This window comes from Ciona intestinalis, chromosome 1 (genome assembly GCF_000224145.3).
Source record: "Ciona intestinalis chromosome 1, KH, whole genome shotgun sequence".
Taxonomy (NCBI): domain Eukaryota; kingdom Metazoa; phylum Chordata; class Ascidiacea; order Phlebobranchia; family Cionidae; genus Ciona; species Ciona intestinalis.
Genome location: NC_020166.2, coordinates 8334636 through 8351193, shown reverse-complemented (window position 1 = coordinate 8351193; position 16558 = coordinate 8334636). Strand labels below are relative to the sequence as shown.

General features: G+C 33.5%; 1 protein-coding gene across 2 annotated transcripts in view; it reads right to left on the bottom strand.

Moving 5' to 3' along the window:
• LOC445795 (complement C3) overlaps nt 1-16509 on the bottom strand; it is a 27921-nt gene extending 11412 nt beyond the window's left edge. The window contains exons 1-28 of one of the 2 annotated variants that reach the window (XM_026835919.1): nt 15986-16509; nt 15239-15382; nt 14571-14679; nt 14141-14230; nt 13734-13891; nt 12936-13023; nt 12599-12730; nt 12300-12345; nt 11732-11825; nt 11321-11429; nt 11000-11132; nt 10294-10418; nt 9775-9835; nt 9284-9366; nt 8511-8615; nt 8088-8180; nt 7519-7707; nt 7272-7335; nt 6650-6810; nt 5869-5989; nt 4975-5140; nt 4348-4434; nt 3720-3746; nt 2977-3327; nt 2370-2461; nt 1722-1867; nt 940-991; nt 463-638 (exon numbers count right to left, since the gene is read on the bottom strand). In XM_026835919.1, the coding sequence (XP_026691720.1) occupies nt 463-638; nt 940-991; nt 1722-1867; nt 2370-2461; nt 2977-3327; nt 3720-3746; nt 4348-4434; nt 4975-5140; nt 5869-5989; nt 6650-6810; nt 7272-7335; nt 7519-7707; nt 8088-8180; nt 8511-8615; nt 9284-9366; nt 9775-9835; nt 10294-10418; nt 11000-11132; nt 11321-11429; nt 11732-11825; nt 12300-12345; nt 12599-12730; nt 12936-13023; nt 13734-13891; nt 14141-14230; nt 14571-14679; nt 15239-15382; nt 15986-16062 (3279 nt within the window). In that variant the 5' untranslated portion in view covers nt 16063-16509. The remainder of the gene's footprint in view (nt 1-462; nt 639-939; nt 992-1721; nt 1868-2369; nt 2462-2976; nt 3328-3719; nt 3747-4347; nt 4435-4974; nt 5141-5868; nt 5990-6649; nt 6811-7271; nt 7336-7518; nt 7708-8087; nt 8181-8510; nt 8616-9283; nt 9367-9774; nt 9836-10293; nt 10419-10999; nt 11133-11320; nt 11430-11731; nt 11826-12299; nt 12346-12598; nt 12731-12935; nt 13024-13733; nt 13892-14140; nt 14231-14570; nt 14680-15238; nt 15383-15985) is intronic. The other variant, XM_026835928.1, reaches the window with a different exon arrangement.
• Nucleotides 16510-16558: the final 49 nt, after the last annotated feature.

Genomic DNA, 16558 nt, shown 5'->3' with positions numbered 1-16558 from the left:
TCGTCATTAATTCTGTTGCTTTGTGGTTTTAACCCAGTGATCAGTAATATGTTGCCTAAATTATCAGTCATAAATAAACAAAAGTAAAAAAATGTAATCACTAACAAAAGAACATACGTGGTAACTCGTAATCGGGCATGAGGTGTATGAAACTAAACACCCATGTTATAACCACTGTCATTGCTCCATAATGCGAGGATAAATAAGTTACAATCGTTCATGAGATAATAAATGGTGTTAAAACTTAATCTGCATAAATCCTTGGAGCTATTAAGTTTTGAGTTAAACGTCAGTGGCTGAAAAATAAAATCAGTGCCACAATAGATAAAAAAAAATTTGTAAGGTGGCATGAGGTGTATGAAAAAAAACACCCTGTTATAACGACTGTAGTTCCTCACCAGCGAGAATAAAGCAAGTTACATGCATTTAATTTGCTTTTGTAAACAGTACACAAACACATACCTCTATTAGTACTTCCCTTCTAATGGAATCCTGAACTACATTGGTTTGGTCGTTAACTACTTTAAGTTGAATTGGTGACCTCCCAGTTAAAGGTATTAGTAGTGGTATAACTGTCAATGGCGCAGATGCAAAACCACCAGCTTCAATATTAAACGTCCCAAGCTGAGCCCATGTCCCTTAAAATAAAAGTTTTATCATTTTTGCTGAAAAAAATCTACTTTCTATGTCCCCTAAAAATGAAAGTTTATTTAATTTAAAAAAAATCCACTTTTTTTGGTTTCTTAAAATGAAAGTTATCTTTTTTGCTGAAAAAAATCTACTTTTTTACCAATACAAAATCATGAAAAAATATCATAAGAAATAACTTCTGAAATCAAAAAAAAAAATTGGATTTTTTTTGGATCACAGATTTAAATATTTCAAACTTTTAGAGGATTTTTATGCCCATGACCAAATCTAAATACTATATGCTGTTACCTGATTTAAATGTTGTACAAAATGTGTCATCTGTTTTAGCATGAAGTCGCAACTGTAATTAAATGGATATTTTACTTTTTATAACCTTTTAATGTTACCATGCATGAAATGCAGTAGCACAGGTTTTTGTAAAAAAAAAACTGTTTGCTTTTTGTAAAAAAAAACGTTTGCTTTTTGTAAAAAAACTGTTTGCGTTTTCCTAAAAAAAATGTTTGCGATATGTAACTCATTGTTTCAGGAGAGTTTATTTCTCTATATTAAGGTATGTCAGCTTAACTATAATAAAATCTTTGAGTCTATCCCTGATCTGATGCTTATAGAGTAAGTTGATTCTTATGTAAAGAAATACAGACCAGGATCAGTTGATTTATCTAACAGACAAAATTAAGTCCAACAAATTGTATATTAAAAGATATATATTTTGCCTAAATGACATCGTGGATCTTTTATTCAAATATTTGTTTAATGTTCAGAAATTATCGACAGTGATATTAGTTAGTTATTTTTTATTCTATGTGGGTGAGGTCTTTGTCAAGGACCTGGGATTTAGGCCAGATTTGGCTCATTACCCCAACACCCGGAAAGCCCATTTAAGTCCTTTGTGCTGGTGCCGCGACACCGCATCGCAGTCAAACATGCGTTTTTCACATCATTTTTTATCCTCGTATGAGTTTAATAAATATTTTCAATAAAAAAAATTATTATAATAAATATTTTTTTTTCAACTTGGTGTATTATTATATTTTTGCTTTGATAGGACTTACATTCATTAGTTTGCTTACCGTGTAGTTGTTTTGTGCATTGTAGTTAAATATTGTTATTTTCAATTGAGCTTGTTCCAATTTACGGATCGAATACGGAAGATTAATTTGCACGAAAACGTCTTTGAAAACTTTCATCTCTTTCGTTGGTGCAATGCAAAATCCATCTGAAATTTAAACATTATTTTGAGTCCAAAGTGATGTGCAAATTTTTATTTGATTTTAATGTTTTATTTTATTTTTAACAGTTAGGAGAAAGAATATGCAAAGGGAACGCTACAAAAATACTTATTTTTCAACAAAACTCTACAAAAAAATCTTTCAAATATAATTGTTTTCTTACTATAACTACTAATGTATTATGTATATGTTGTTGCTGCCAGGTGTATTATAAGTGTGAATAGATCTCCTGCAGTTGTCAGTTTTGTGCTCATAATGCGTTGAACTAGATGTAATAATTAAAAATGTGTTTTTTACGAATGATGTTTTTTTAAAGTATACACAAAAAATTAATGTTTTAAATATAAATGTGTTTTTTTTTATATTATAAAGACAGTTTTATTCTCATATTTAAATTTTCTGCATAACTTTTAAATACTCTAGCAGGCTACCCATATTAAAAAATTTATTACTGTAATTAATCAAAGCCTTTGAAAACAATCTGCTTACCTGGCGAGTCCTGCATACCAACTGCACCAACAACAAAAGTAGTGATGCTATCACGAGCTGTCTTATAAGAAGTTATATGACCATTCGGTCGACTGCAAAAAGACAATATTAAGAATAAAGAAAACAAAATAGTCAAAATAAAAAAAACACAGTAAAGATGGCTGTACACAGTATCCGGCGTTCGAATTCACTTGCGAAGTCGTTTGCAAACTCATTTTCAAATTCCGCATGCGGCAGCGAAATCTGGACAAAACAGACGAATTCCAGATACTGTGTACAGCCACCTTAATTATTTTTTTTAAATGGTTAAAATTAAAAAAAGGACTTTTAAATTAAAAAACAAAATAGTTAAAAAAAAGTTTTCTGTTTGGCTTTTAGAGAGCCTAATGAACCAACTCAGGGCTAAATCTTGTGTCTTGATGTAAACACAAAATAATTAAATTTAGAAAAAAAATACTGGACTTTCTTTGTCATGTTATAAGTTTTAGGCCTAATGTATATAAATCCTGTGCTTGCTGTAAAAATTGAAGTAAACACATAATAGTTAAATTTATCAGTTACTCTCAATGTTAAATTTTTATTTTTTAAATTTTTAAATTTTTCTTACATTCTGATCGTCGGCCACGATAAGCGTTCTTGGAAATTTGATCTTTCACGCCCAGGGTTGTTCACTACAGGTGGCAACGTGGCAGTTGTCGTGCTCATTGTTGTTGTTGTAGTTGTTGTTGTTGTCGTCGTAGTTGTTGTTGTAGTTGTTGTTGTTGCTGGCGGTGTTGGTCTCGAGGACAGAATAAACGGATTAGGGACAAATCTGTGGGCCATAGGTTGTGGGGCCATACCTAAAAATGTGTGGACCATAGCTAAAAATGGAGGACGAGCGGCTTGTACAGCAAAGACGGGAAGGCGTGTTGGAGCCAAAGATTGTCCAAGGGATTGAACTGCTGGCCGGCTTACTTGGCTAAAAATGTAAAAAAAATTAAGACAGTTAGAGTTCTATTCTATGCGAGTGAGGTCCGACAGCGTTGTATGAAATGTGGGGATTCCTAATTAACAATGATCTAAGGGAGTCGTGAGAATGCGGTTTTATAATTCTTTGAAAAAAATACTAAGACAGTTAGAGTTCTGTTCTATGCGGGTGAGGTCCCGACAGTGTTGTACCCAATGTGAGGATTCCTAATTAACAACGATCTAAGGGAGTCGTGAGAATGCGGTTTTATAATTCTTTAAATGTTCTATGTTTACTATCAAATAAGCCAATAAAGTTGAATAAAAGGTGTCCCACCTTCTCCACTGTACAATATGTAGTAAATAAAAATGATCATATAGTTGACATAACTGAAATAGGCTTACCTAAGAATTGTCCCCTCTGGCTGTTCTCTGTAACAAAAAAATAAAAACCTTAAAAAAGGATGTTAAATATAAATATAAATATATGAACAAAATTTCATTGTGAATTCAGAAGTTTAAATTTTTCATGTTCTTATTCAGAATTTAATATGTAATCAGAAATTTGATTTTTTTAAATATATATTGGGAATTTAATGTATACAGAAATGTTGGTTAAATTAATTTTGCAGAAGATTTACTTTTTATGTTGTTAATTTTTGATCTCCGCTGTCATTATTCAAATAGAAAAATAAAAATTTGATTTTATCAAGTTGTAATATTTCTCACACAAAATCTGGATGATAAAAAATTCAAATTACTGGGCTACTTTAACCCTTTGGGGACGAGAACACATAGATACAAGTTTTCTGATCATGTCGTTAAAAATTTAATGATGTCATCAAAAAATCAAAATACAGTCTTGTAGCAATTTTTCCAAAGAATAAATGTATAATTAATTGTTTTTCGCTAGCACTAACACCTGTGTCGCTAGAGAGCTATACGAAAGTCAGTAAAAACTGGAAAGTTTTTAAATATTTTATCGATAAAGGTTTAATACACCCTGGAGATAATGTTAATATGAATTACTTACACTTCGACAGCAAATGGAGACGAATCTCCCTGAAACGAAGCTCGTTTTTGAGCCACGCTTGCTTCTGCTTCACCTTCGTTACCAGAACTGCAAAAAAATTCGCTAAGTAAATTTTTTTTTTAAATTAATGTGCTAAAGAAATTTTTGAAATCTAAAAGCAATTTTATTGATTACCTAAAAATATTTTGGTTAGAGATTATTATTTTTAAACATAGTCAGTTTTAACAGCTACAGATATGCCAAATTACAAAATTTATTAATAGGACAGTTATTATGTTCAAACTAATAAATAAAAATGCCTGGGAAAAAAGAATGTAACTTATTTATCCTCGTATGGTGGGGAAATGACAGTTGCTATAACACAAATATTCTGTTTCATACACGTGTCTGCTTTAAATATTTTTGTTTTTGATATTTAATGCAAAGCTGAAAATTTAAAAAACTCGTAAGAAACCACAAGATTGAAGCAATTGCCAATGAGTGCATTTGTTATTAACCACAAATAAACAAAAGCTGATTTTAAAAAAATTTTAAATTTGTTAAAAAAACTCTAATATTTTTTTTTACATTTTTTTAAAATTGTTTTCTTTTTCGGGATAAAAACTGTATGTTATTTAGTTCACCTACTCCTGAAGTGAAGCTTGAACACAGGATTGGTGAAACACCTCACAGCAACCAGGGTACTGGTCACCATAGTTAATACCACATCTTGCAGTTCGCATTTCGCAAGTTTCATTCACAAACGCGTCACGTTTACCATCACGCCGGCATTGCTGTAACTTTCGATTCAATGCTGTAAAAAATTAATTAGACCAACGCCGTGGAAAAGTGGTTAGTGTGCCTGCCTCTAGACCAGAGTTTATGAGTTCGATGCTCTTAAGATTGTGGGCATGTGTTAATTAACAGTTACATATATAGTAGGGTGCAGAAAAACAGGAAACCGTTTCCTTTTATTTTCTTCTCCTATTTTGTAGTAAACAAAGAACATTCAAAGAATTACAAAACCGTATGCTCACAACTCCCACCGACGTTGTTAACTTTTCATTGAACAAGATATTTAGATAATATGTGCTAAAGGTGTCTTCCCCCACCCTACTATATGGTAACTTGTAGGTGGGCAAAAAGTGTAGGAAACAGAACACCTGTATCATACCAGCTGTCGTTTCCCTGCTTGGTAAGGATAAGAAAGTTACATTCATTTTATTCAAAATATGTCCAACCTATTCCTATGAAAAGGCATGGAATATAAATTAGACCAGAGTTGGCCCCAAAAGTATTAGCTGCATAATAATAATAAAAATAACTTTTATTTGTCTCTACGATTACGGTAGAAAACTATTAGATTTAGAAATATTTTAAACAAAAAGACAGGATAAAGCGACAAAACAACACGGTCACAGTAAAAACATAGTTATCTAGAAAAAAAAGCAAAGTCGCTTCACCTAGCAGACAAACAAACCTTTTGTTTAATTATTTTCAAGTTAAACTTTTAATGGAAACAAAGTATTTAACATTTCTCACATGTTAACAACACTGAGTCTTCAAGCTCAACATTCCTTTTATTTCTGCTGTTTCTATCGCAGTTCAAGGAATCTACGATTGTGGGGTTTTGTTCTGATGTGTACAAGCTTAGCCCAGCACCCTGTGAAAAAAAGAATGAATAAAAATATTAATCCTCGCATGGTAGGCAAACTTTAAAATTAAAACACTGGTGTTTTATTCATGCAATAGTTGAACACAAACAGCTTCATATGTTGATATTAAACAAAGAATATTTACAGAATTATATAACCAAAGCCCGTGGTTAACATTTTCTGTGTTTTCTTGTATAATTCTTTCTACTTGTTTTAGTCTTACTGTTGTCTTAGTCTTTCTTATGTGTTTTACTGAAACATTTCTTTTAAGTTAAATAAAGCCTATGATCAATATTGTTCGTCAAATAGGTTTTTGACACGATACATAAACAGCTATCCCATATCCCATCTTACCCCACAGTACAATTCATTAACAGCTCTACCGTATCCTATCTTACCCCACAATACAATAAATAAATAGCTTTAAGAGTTTCCCATCTTACCCCACAGTACAATACACAAATAGCTTTAAGAGTTTCCCATCTTACCCCACAGTACAATACACAAATAGCTTTAAGAGTTTCCCATCTTACCCCACAATACAATACATAAATAGCCTCACCGTATCCCATTTTACCCCACAGTACAATACATAAACAGCATCAACAATATCCCATCTTACCCCACAGTACCAACTTTACACATACATAAACAGAAAAATGTCATACCATAAACACATGATTCCAATCTTCCCCACCATTTCTGACGCAACCTTGGTCATGTGACTCCATCCTTTTAAACATGACGTCCCGTGTCAAACGACTTCCATTGTACAAGTAATACGCTGCTTTATCCACGCCTGAGACGCTTACCAGCGCGTGCGGTGCACCTAAAAAAAATCGGTATTATTATTTATTAGGTCTATATTGTTATTTAGTAAATCTGTTTATTATTTAGCGTTACTTTGTGTATGTTACTTTGTGGGTGATGCTTATTATTTTATTTTTCTATGTATGGCTGATAATTTGGACAATTAATTAGTGACCACTGGATTAGAGCAATTGCTGTTAAGTGTTTTGCCCAAGGACACATCCCCACACAATGGTAGCAATAGTTTTGTTTAAAAGTGATAAATTATTAACTATAGTTGCAACTATATTCTATAGGGCGAGGTTCTTGTCGAGAACCTAGGATTCAGGCCAGATTTGGCATATCACTTATCAAATTAAAAGTTTTTTGAAATCAAAATTGAAACTAAAATTTAAAATTTGAAAAAACATCACTTATGAAATTTGAAATTGTTACACAGCGCATTCCCTAAACCAACAGAATGGTATTTGTTTATGTTACCTGTTATTCTAATTGGGAAAGTTGCACCAGGTGTAACAAGTGGGGCAACTTCAATTGACAATTCCTGCAAGAAAATATAATTTAGGAACTGGTGCTATAAAAACGTAGCACCTTTTAAAACTTATGGGTACCTTAATATTTCAAAAAGTATGCCGCTATGAGTGTAACTACATTTTAGCAATGTCACCCTAAATTTTGTGCAAAAAAAAACACCCGTGTAAACATATAATGCTATTTTTACACTCACTCTTTTGCATTGGTCAACCACATCGAACCAGAGTGACCCGGACACCACCTCATTGTCTTTAAAATAATAAGCCACGACCCTTGCGAATGGAACCATGGCCTGAGTAGGCCACACATTTATGGTTTTTTGCCGATTCAGTGGTGTCAGGCGCACGACACTTGATAGCACGATACCGCCCCGAGCAACAACCTGGTAAACACATAGAATAAAATTAGAAATGTTTACAGAATACCCGCAGGTGTTTTCTTAACTGTGGTATTGAAAAGCTAAGACTAGTTTGAAAACAATGCAGTATACTGTTGTAGGCGTATGTGTCCTTGGGCAAGACACTTAACGGCAATTGCTCCAACCCAGTGGTCACTAATGGGTTGTCCAAATTATCAGCCATACATATATACAAATCACCCACAAAGTAACATACATGATAACTCGTAAGCTGGCACGTGGTGTACACCATTGTTATAACGACTGTCGTTTTCTAGCCACGCAGGGATAAAGTAAGTTGCATTCACAGGACATTGGAATTATGAGTATTTTGTTACATAAATTGACAATTGTTACTAACTTACGTAATATCGAATGTCAGTTGGTCTGCTTGAGCCAAAGGTAAACGTTAACTGAAACATTCTTCTAACTGTTACAGTGTGTCTAGAAGCCAGTATCTTGAAATAAAATATGATTTTATTTTATTCAGTATACTTTTGAGGTCAAAAATGAAAATCCAGTTTGCATAGTTGCAATAGGGATCAAAATCTGGAGAGACATTGTTAAAATGTAGTCTTACTTATTTCATAGTCGTTAAACATAAAGAAGCCTCATTGATTAATGTGTTGACTGAATAATTTGGCTCTGCTTGTGTGTAAAGAAACTTAACAGCAGTTTAAGAGCTGGTTTAAAATTGGGGTCCACATTGAAAACTGCTACCGTAATCGAAGAGACAAATAATTATTATTATTATTATACACTATGAGTATATAGGATGACAAAAGTACCTGCAAATAACTTGAGGATGGAGACCTATATGGTTGAATGGTCAAATTAACTCGTGCCTGCTGCTCATTGCTTATATCAGGATCTAAAGTTTGAATACGAACCACCTAAAATTATATTAACAGAAAGTTATTTATTAATACCCTTTTTTGCTAGGTAAAATGTTTATGCCAATAGTGATTCGAATAAATCATTTTGTAATTTGCTAATGGCTTTAAAAGACATTTTGTAATTTTTAACTGCGTTATTTTGCATGGTCTCGGTGTATGCGGGTATTAACATCGGGTAAGCTTATTTTAGCGCAATATTGCTAAATCCTGTTTATAATATACTTTTTGATACTTATGGTGCTACTACTAACTAAAAAAAAAAAAAAATTGGGCTGTTAAAAGTGAAACTGTACTTCCGCCATACTTTTCTTTACACAAATAATACAAGTAACAACCAACCTCCTACAGCAGATAACACGGCTATGACGGTATGTGTGCTAACTTTGTACCGGTAAGTAATTATGCAAGTACTTACATGCATAATAGTTACCACGCAAAAAGTGTATTAGACCAACTTTGACCTACACCCCATGTACCCAGGGCCGCAAGGCACAGGTAGGAAAGGCTTTTGAGCCAGGTGAGGCTCTTTTAAAAGACAACATATGGCAGGCAGATAGATTTAAGTTAGAAAGATTTGGAATAAAACAGTTTCTGACATTTGTAGGTTATTTTGTCAAGATAGGCCATTGGCGCACATAATTTAATCCATAAATTAATATTTCTACCTGATTTCCGTTTCCTACTAAACTGAATGCAGTGACGAATTTACCGTTCGAGTTGGTGGTCGTGGTATAAGTCGAACTAGCAACTGTAACAGAAGGTGTGGTGTAAAAGAAGTAATGCTACAACATTCTACATGCTGTTGGTATAGTGATGTGCTACTCAAATTGTGGATCCCGATACACAACGATTTTGGGCTCGATTGTGGGCGTATACACTTAACAACAACAATTGCTCTAACCCAGTGGTCACTAATAGGTTGTCCAAACTATCAGCCATACATAAAAAATGAAACAATCTAAAAAAATAATCACTTACAAAGTAACACAGCAGTGTATAAGTTGTATTAAGGTTAAAACTAGGGTAACATAAGATATTATATCATCCCTGTTTCAAAATTTGGGTGACATGCCACCTCAGGCATTACACCTATAGTTCAAGACCAGTCAACTTTTTAGGATGAAAAAAAAATATTTTGAGTATTATAGTGGTTTACCTGATATGCGGATTCGTATATCTTGCTTTGGAGTTAAGGAAATTGCATCCGTAACTATGCCCTGCAAATATAATACATTATATAATGGTAGCTGAATGAATGAATGAACTTTTTATCGTGGCTGGGGGATTACTTTGAAAGTGATAAAATTACTACCTACAATTGCAGTTCTATTCTATGTGGTGAGGTCCTTTATGTTATAACATGTATGTTTTTGTCTCATACACCTTGTGCTTGTTTACGAGTTACCATGTGTGTTACTTTGTGGTTGATTTGTTTATTTTTTTATGGATAGCTGATAATTTTAGTGACCACTGGGTTGAAGCAATTACTGTTAAATGTCTTTGCCATGGACCCATACGCCCACAATGATAACATCGACGAGCCTTGAACCCATAATCTGTTATAGGCGGGCGTGCAAACCACTTTGCCACGACAGGTATAATATATTGTAGTATACTACCAGCTGTATATAATGGCTTATATATACATTACAGAGGCATATGCATATGGACTAACTTGTAAGGTATATGCAACTGGAGGAATGTAATATTTTGATGTAATGGATGTATCTATTATGAAAGGAGATTTAAGAAACTGGAGATCTGCTGTCACATCAGATTCCATAATTGAATCTGCTCTTGCTGTGAAAAAAAAATCAAGTTAACATAATAGGAAAATAGGTATTCAAGACTGGTTATAACCATGAATGAATTATTGAATGTAACTTGCTTTATTCTCCGTGGCCGGAAAATCTTGTGAGGCCTTGACCTCTATGGTAATGAGCCATCTTTGGCCTAAATCTCAGGTCCCATGGCGTGGCCAGCTGCAGGACCTCAGCCAAGTAGAATAGAGGATATTGAAAATTGTAATGTAATGTAACTTACTTTATCCTCGCGTGTCCGGAGAACGACAGTCGTTATCACAAGTGTTTAACACCTTGTGCCAGCTTACGAGTTACCATGTATGTTACTTTGTGGTGATTGTGGTGACAAGGTGATTATTTTTTGGGGGATTTTTTTATTTTTTTATGTATGGCTGATAATTTGGACAACCCATTAGTGACCACTGGGTTGGACAATTGTCGTTAAGTGTCTTGCCCAAGGACACATTCGCCCACAATGGTATCAGCGTTGAGCATTGAACCCATTACCTATTGGTTACGGGCAGGCGCTTACCACCATGCCACAGCCGGAAATTGAAACTGCTTGTATGTAACACTTACAGTTCACAGTAGCTTCAACACAGAACGTTGCACCCATCTCAGCTAAATCAGCAATTGTTTCACCCGGATTTAAAATGTTCAGCAATAAATTGACCGAGACGTTAAAACGTTGAATACCGTTTCTGAAATTGGCCTGAAACATAAAAATGTATAACAAAAAATTATGTTGTTTTTTTTTATTCAACAAAAATTATGTTTTATATTTGTCAAAAAAAAAAAATTATTTAACAAAAATTATTGTGGCCAACAACGCGCTCAAAAAGATTAGAAAGTCTAGATTTGTTATACTGGCTTAACTACCATAGATTATATATCCCTTACTTTAAGAGTGCCATTTCCTGGCATTTTGTAAAACTCCTGGGGTTCCCCATTCTGTGACCGCTTTAGTTTCATAGAAAGAAAATAATTTCCGCTCACGGGCAACCCGTAACTAAAATCAGATGAATTTATTAGTTTTAATTAAAACTGAACTCAAATTAGTATTTAGGACTAAAGAGGGAAAAATCTGTTTACTGTAAAAAATGTCAGAAAAAAAACAGATACAGTATGGTGGGAGAAGATGGAACACCTTTTCACTCTATTTTCTCGTCCCATTTGGTAGTAAACAAAGAACATTCAAAGAATTATAAACCATATCCCCACGACACAGACAGGATATTTGAAAATTATCTGCTAAAAGTGTCCTGTCTTCCCCCATCCTACTATATACGTATTATACTATACAAAAATTACCTATAATTTGCCATAATTTTCCCTGTAATATGTGAATCACTGATCAGAATGTAGTTTCTTTCTAATTCAAGTTGAACGTTGAATGTAGGAACAACTGTTTGGAGGTTAAAAGCAAAAAGGTTAATATATATATGTATATGTTATTCATAGGCTTGTAACTTTTAAAAAGTCAAGGTACCATGAGTTTTAAAAGATACAAATTTATCCGGTAAAAGCATGAACACTTTTTCTCGCCACATTATTAGTTTTTATTTGGGAAATATACTGACATTTCAATATCATCACTGTATATTGTTTATTTTAACACATGTTTGTGAGATAGGCAATTAAATTGTTCATGCAGTTATACTGGGTACTCATGGGTACTCTGATTTATTATCGGGGTGTATACGCATACCTTGCATACCAATGTTAGGTGCCTATGAATACAGTAGTTATTATTCTTGTTTCTTCAGGTATATATATAATAAACGTATTATATTATATTTTAATGGACATTTGATGTTTAAACCATAAATTTATTTTTTCTACTATATTAAATTTACTATATTCATATAATTATACATACCGTATTTTCGCACAGCAAAAGTTGCTTCAGCAGTTGTGGTAAACGCCTGTGCATATGATAACAAGTTTACATTTAAAATAATGTAAGCTGCAAAGACCTCATTTGATATCACTTCATATTAATCTTGGAAACATATATGGTACGGTGGGGAATATGGGACACTCTTTAATTCTATTTTCTCGACCAATTTAGTAGTAAAAAGAGAACGTTGGATAATATGTGCTAAAGGGGACCAATCTTACCCCATAGTAGTATAAATATATTTTGAAAATTCATGAAAATGTCATGTTTTATTTTACCTTTGAAACATATTTTGCTTGTACAAACCAAGTCCCAAACATGGGGTGTTCGGCTACATGAAAAGTTGTGTCAATAAAACCAGACGCTGGTAATTGTCGTTCTACTTTATTCACTCCAATACCATCTGGGGTCTGCATTGTTATAACATGTAATTAAATGAAAAGAAAAAGCCAAAATATATTCGAAGAGTTTTAGACTGCAGTTAAAAACAAACATTAGAATCCATGAATTTAAATAATAATATGACAGAAGTTTTTTCATGCTCGAATATGACATAATATGCTTAGAAACTGGTTATTATAACAGTACTTGTATTTAGGCCTTACACGGCCTTACCTTTACGATAACTTGAACCATTGCGTTTTTTTCTGGGGACATATCTTGCTGGAGGGGATAGGTGCGGATTTCAACTCGCTCATTTGGTCTGCAAGTGGAAATGTTTTATGTATTATATTTAAACGAAAGTTAAATATTGTATGTTATATTTATTTTTTTAATGTAAATTAAGTTACAAGGGCTTATTTTTTTCAGAGGGTAATCAGTCACCTTGACTAATTAATTTAATGTTTAATTTGACCTTTTAACATTGGCCAATTTATTTATTAATACTAAATTTTATTTACTAGTGTTTAATTAAAAAACAGGTCTATTAATTATTGAATGTTAAGGAAATAAGAATAAATGAGTTTAACTTTTTTATCATGTTGGGAAATGGAGACGACAGTCGTTATAACACGGGTTGTTTGTTTCATACACCTCTACCTGCTTTTGTGTTACAATGTATGCAAAATTTTTGGATGATTATTTTGTAAAGTATGGCTAAAAATTTAGACAACCATAATTGAACTCTGGGAGATGTAGCCTTTGAGGCCAAAGTTTGCCTATTTATGTTATAGAGCCACTTAACGGCAATTGCTCCAACCCAGTGGTCCCCAATTGGTTGTCCAAGTTATCAGCCATACATAAAAAAAAATTAATCACCCACAAAGCAACATACATGGTAACTCGTAGGCTGGCACAAGGAGCATGAAACAGAACACTCATATAACGACTGTCGTTTCCCAGCCACAGAAGAATAAAGTAAGCTACATACATACATACATACATACATACATACATAACCACAAATATTACCTGTATATAGGACGATCAGTCTGCACAAACAGGTAACCACTATTTCTGTCAATCAAAACTTGAACCCTTTTTGTGAAAGTAAATGTAGCTCTCACACAAGATATAACAACTTCAACTTTTCTTCCGATATTTTTCGAAACGATGTCTTGCTCAGTTATCTACCGTACAATATACTTATATTAACTTAACAATACATTGACTTACCAAACCTGAGAGTTTTGGGTAAGCCAATAAGATAGAACATATTGTTTTGTTGGCATTGCCTCCCCCCCCCAAAAAACATAAATGTTTCTTTTCTTTTTTTTAAATGTTTCGGTCTCAAAATATAGTTCTTTACCCATTTTCTGACGATAAAGATAAATTGATTTTTTCACGTAATAAAATCAATTCTGTCTGCCACTGTTAACCTGAAATTGAAATTGTATTGGACTGTTGCGCTGAGATGCAGTAAGTGTTCTTGCAGGAACTTGAGCAAATATGCTGCGTCGCCCAGGATCCTGAATGAACGAAAAATAAACAAATAAAAATAAATGTTTAATCCTCACATTGCAGGACAAAAACGGTCGTATAACACAGGGTTCTGGTTCAAATTTTTGTGGGTGATTATTTTTGGAGAATTCTTATATTTTTATGTATGGCCGACACAACCATAAGGAATCACTAGGTGTGAACAATTACTATTAAGTGTCCTTTCCAAGCACGCATTAGCCCAAAATGATAGCAGTGACAAGCCTAGAACCTGTAACTTCTAGATTAAAGGCAGGGACTAAACCACTGTGCTACACACTCAATGAGAAAAACTTTGTATGTTGAACAATAAACATAATAACTTATTACCGTAACGTAGGCAGAAACAGTTGCTGAAGTATATCCATACAGGTTCAGGATAACTGTTGATCTTATGCCCACTTTAAACGCTTTCGGAACTATGAGAGTATGCCCTTGGCTGTAACGTAACTCATAGTTAGAAACTTGGAATTTTCCACCGGCTAATAGGAAAATCTTATTTCAGTGAAAATTTATAGAAACATTAGCAATTGTTCACAAATACTAATATAATTAAATGAATGTAACTTGCTTTATCCTCGCGTGGTCAGAAAACGACAATTGTTAAACATGGGTGTTCTATTTCATACACCTTGTGCCAGCTTACGAGTTGCCATGTATGTTACTTTGTTTGTAAATGTTTTTTTAGTTTTTTTTTACGTGTTGCTGATAATTTTTTCAACCCATTAGTGATCACTGGGTTTGAGCAATTGCTGTTATGTCCCTTGCCTAAAGACACATACGCTACAGTGGTAGCAGAGACGAGCCTCGAACCCATTACCTCTGGGTTATAGGAAAAAACATACAAACATAACAAAATGCAGGCTCGAGAGTGACGTAAAATCACCTTATTTTATAGTTCGCAACGGATGGCGTGAATATACACATACAAAGAACATAGGTCGCAGACTCTAAACACATTATCATCTATCCACCATATTTAAATAGTTACCACTCACCCCCTACTTAACAATGGAGCGGCTGTTGTTCTTGGACTAAATGTCGGACGACTTGTGGTTGGTAAAGGCCGAAAAACTGCCGGTCGGATAACTGGAAGTGAGACTTGAAGGCGAGGAAAGGAAAATTGTGGAACTGGAACCCTTCTATAAAATAAACATATATATATATAAATATAAGAAGATATATAAAAAAACATGCATGTAAGAAAATATAAAAAATAAATAAAAAATATATATATATATGAGCAGTTTATTTTACTTCATATATATATAATATAAAGTAGTTCGATAGAGGTATATAATTTTAGGATTATTTCATGTAGTGGGGCAGGGGAAGATGGGACACCTTCATATACTATTTTCTCGTCCCATTCGGCAAAAACAGTCAAAGAGTTATGAAATCGTATGCTCACGACTCCCATAGACCGTTGTTAATTGTTTAAAACACGATCAGAATAATTGGATATAATGTGTTAAATTTGTACCATCTTCCCCCATCCTACTATATATAATATTAGGCTAAAAAATACATGTAACATACGGTATATTAGTTATTACACCCAAATACCAAACCTTAACACAGTTTCTACCCTGCTAAAGTCTCTATATAAACAAGCAGGGCCAAATTATACAGCATTCAAACATTAATATTCGGAAGTTATGTGTTTCACACATGAATATAACTGCATTTTAACTATGTCGCCTTAGATATGTTTAAAATAAAAAAAATATGTGGACTATGCTTACCTCCAGGGCAGTATCAAGCTTAATCCATGCCCGAGACCAATACAGAGAAAAATGATGCAAATCACTGCTGGCTTCATAATACTCAACTTTGTTTCTACTGTTTCCAACTAAATGATGAACTTGTGGAAAAAAAGCTAAATTTTTTCGAAATTTAGCAAGTTGTCGAAAAAGAGCTGAACTTTTCGAAATTTAGCAAGTTTTGGTAATAACAAGATCAAGTGAGCTTAAATAGAAGACGGCTTATTGTAGCCTGGGGCAGTATAGCGTGTTAGTCATTCTTGTTGTTGTCTTTGCTTCGTAGAATTTTGTGGAAATCACCTCATTTGAGCCTAAACCAACCAGCTGTTTTATGAACCACATTCCATTTGTGGATATTGTGTTTTGTAGAGCAACATTATCCATTGAAAATCAAGCCAACAATTGAAAATTGACAATTTCTGTGGTTTATATTTTTGCAATCCATTTTACCTCAACTAAGTTTGGCAAAAGTGGTTTGCGTCTGCCTCTAGCTCAGATTTAAGTTACAAGCATGGTAACTCATAGGCTGACATAAGGTGTTTGAACAACAGTGTT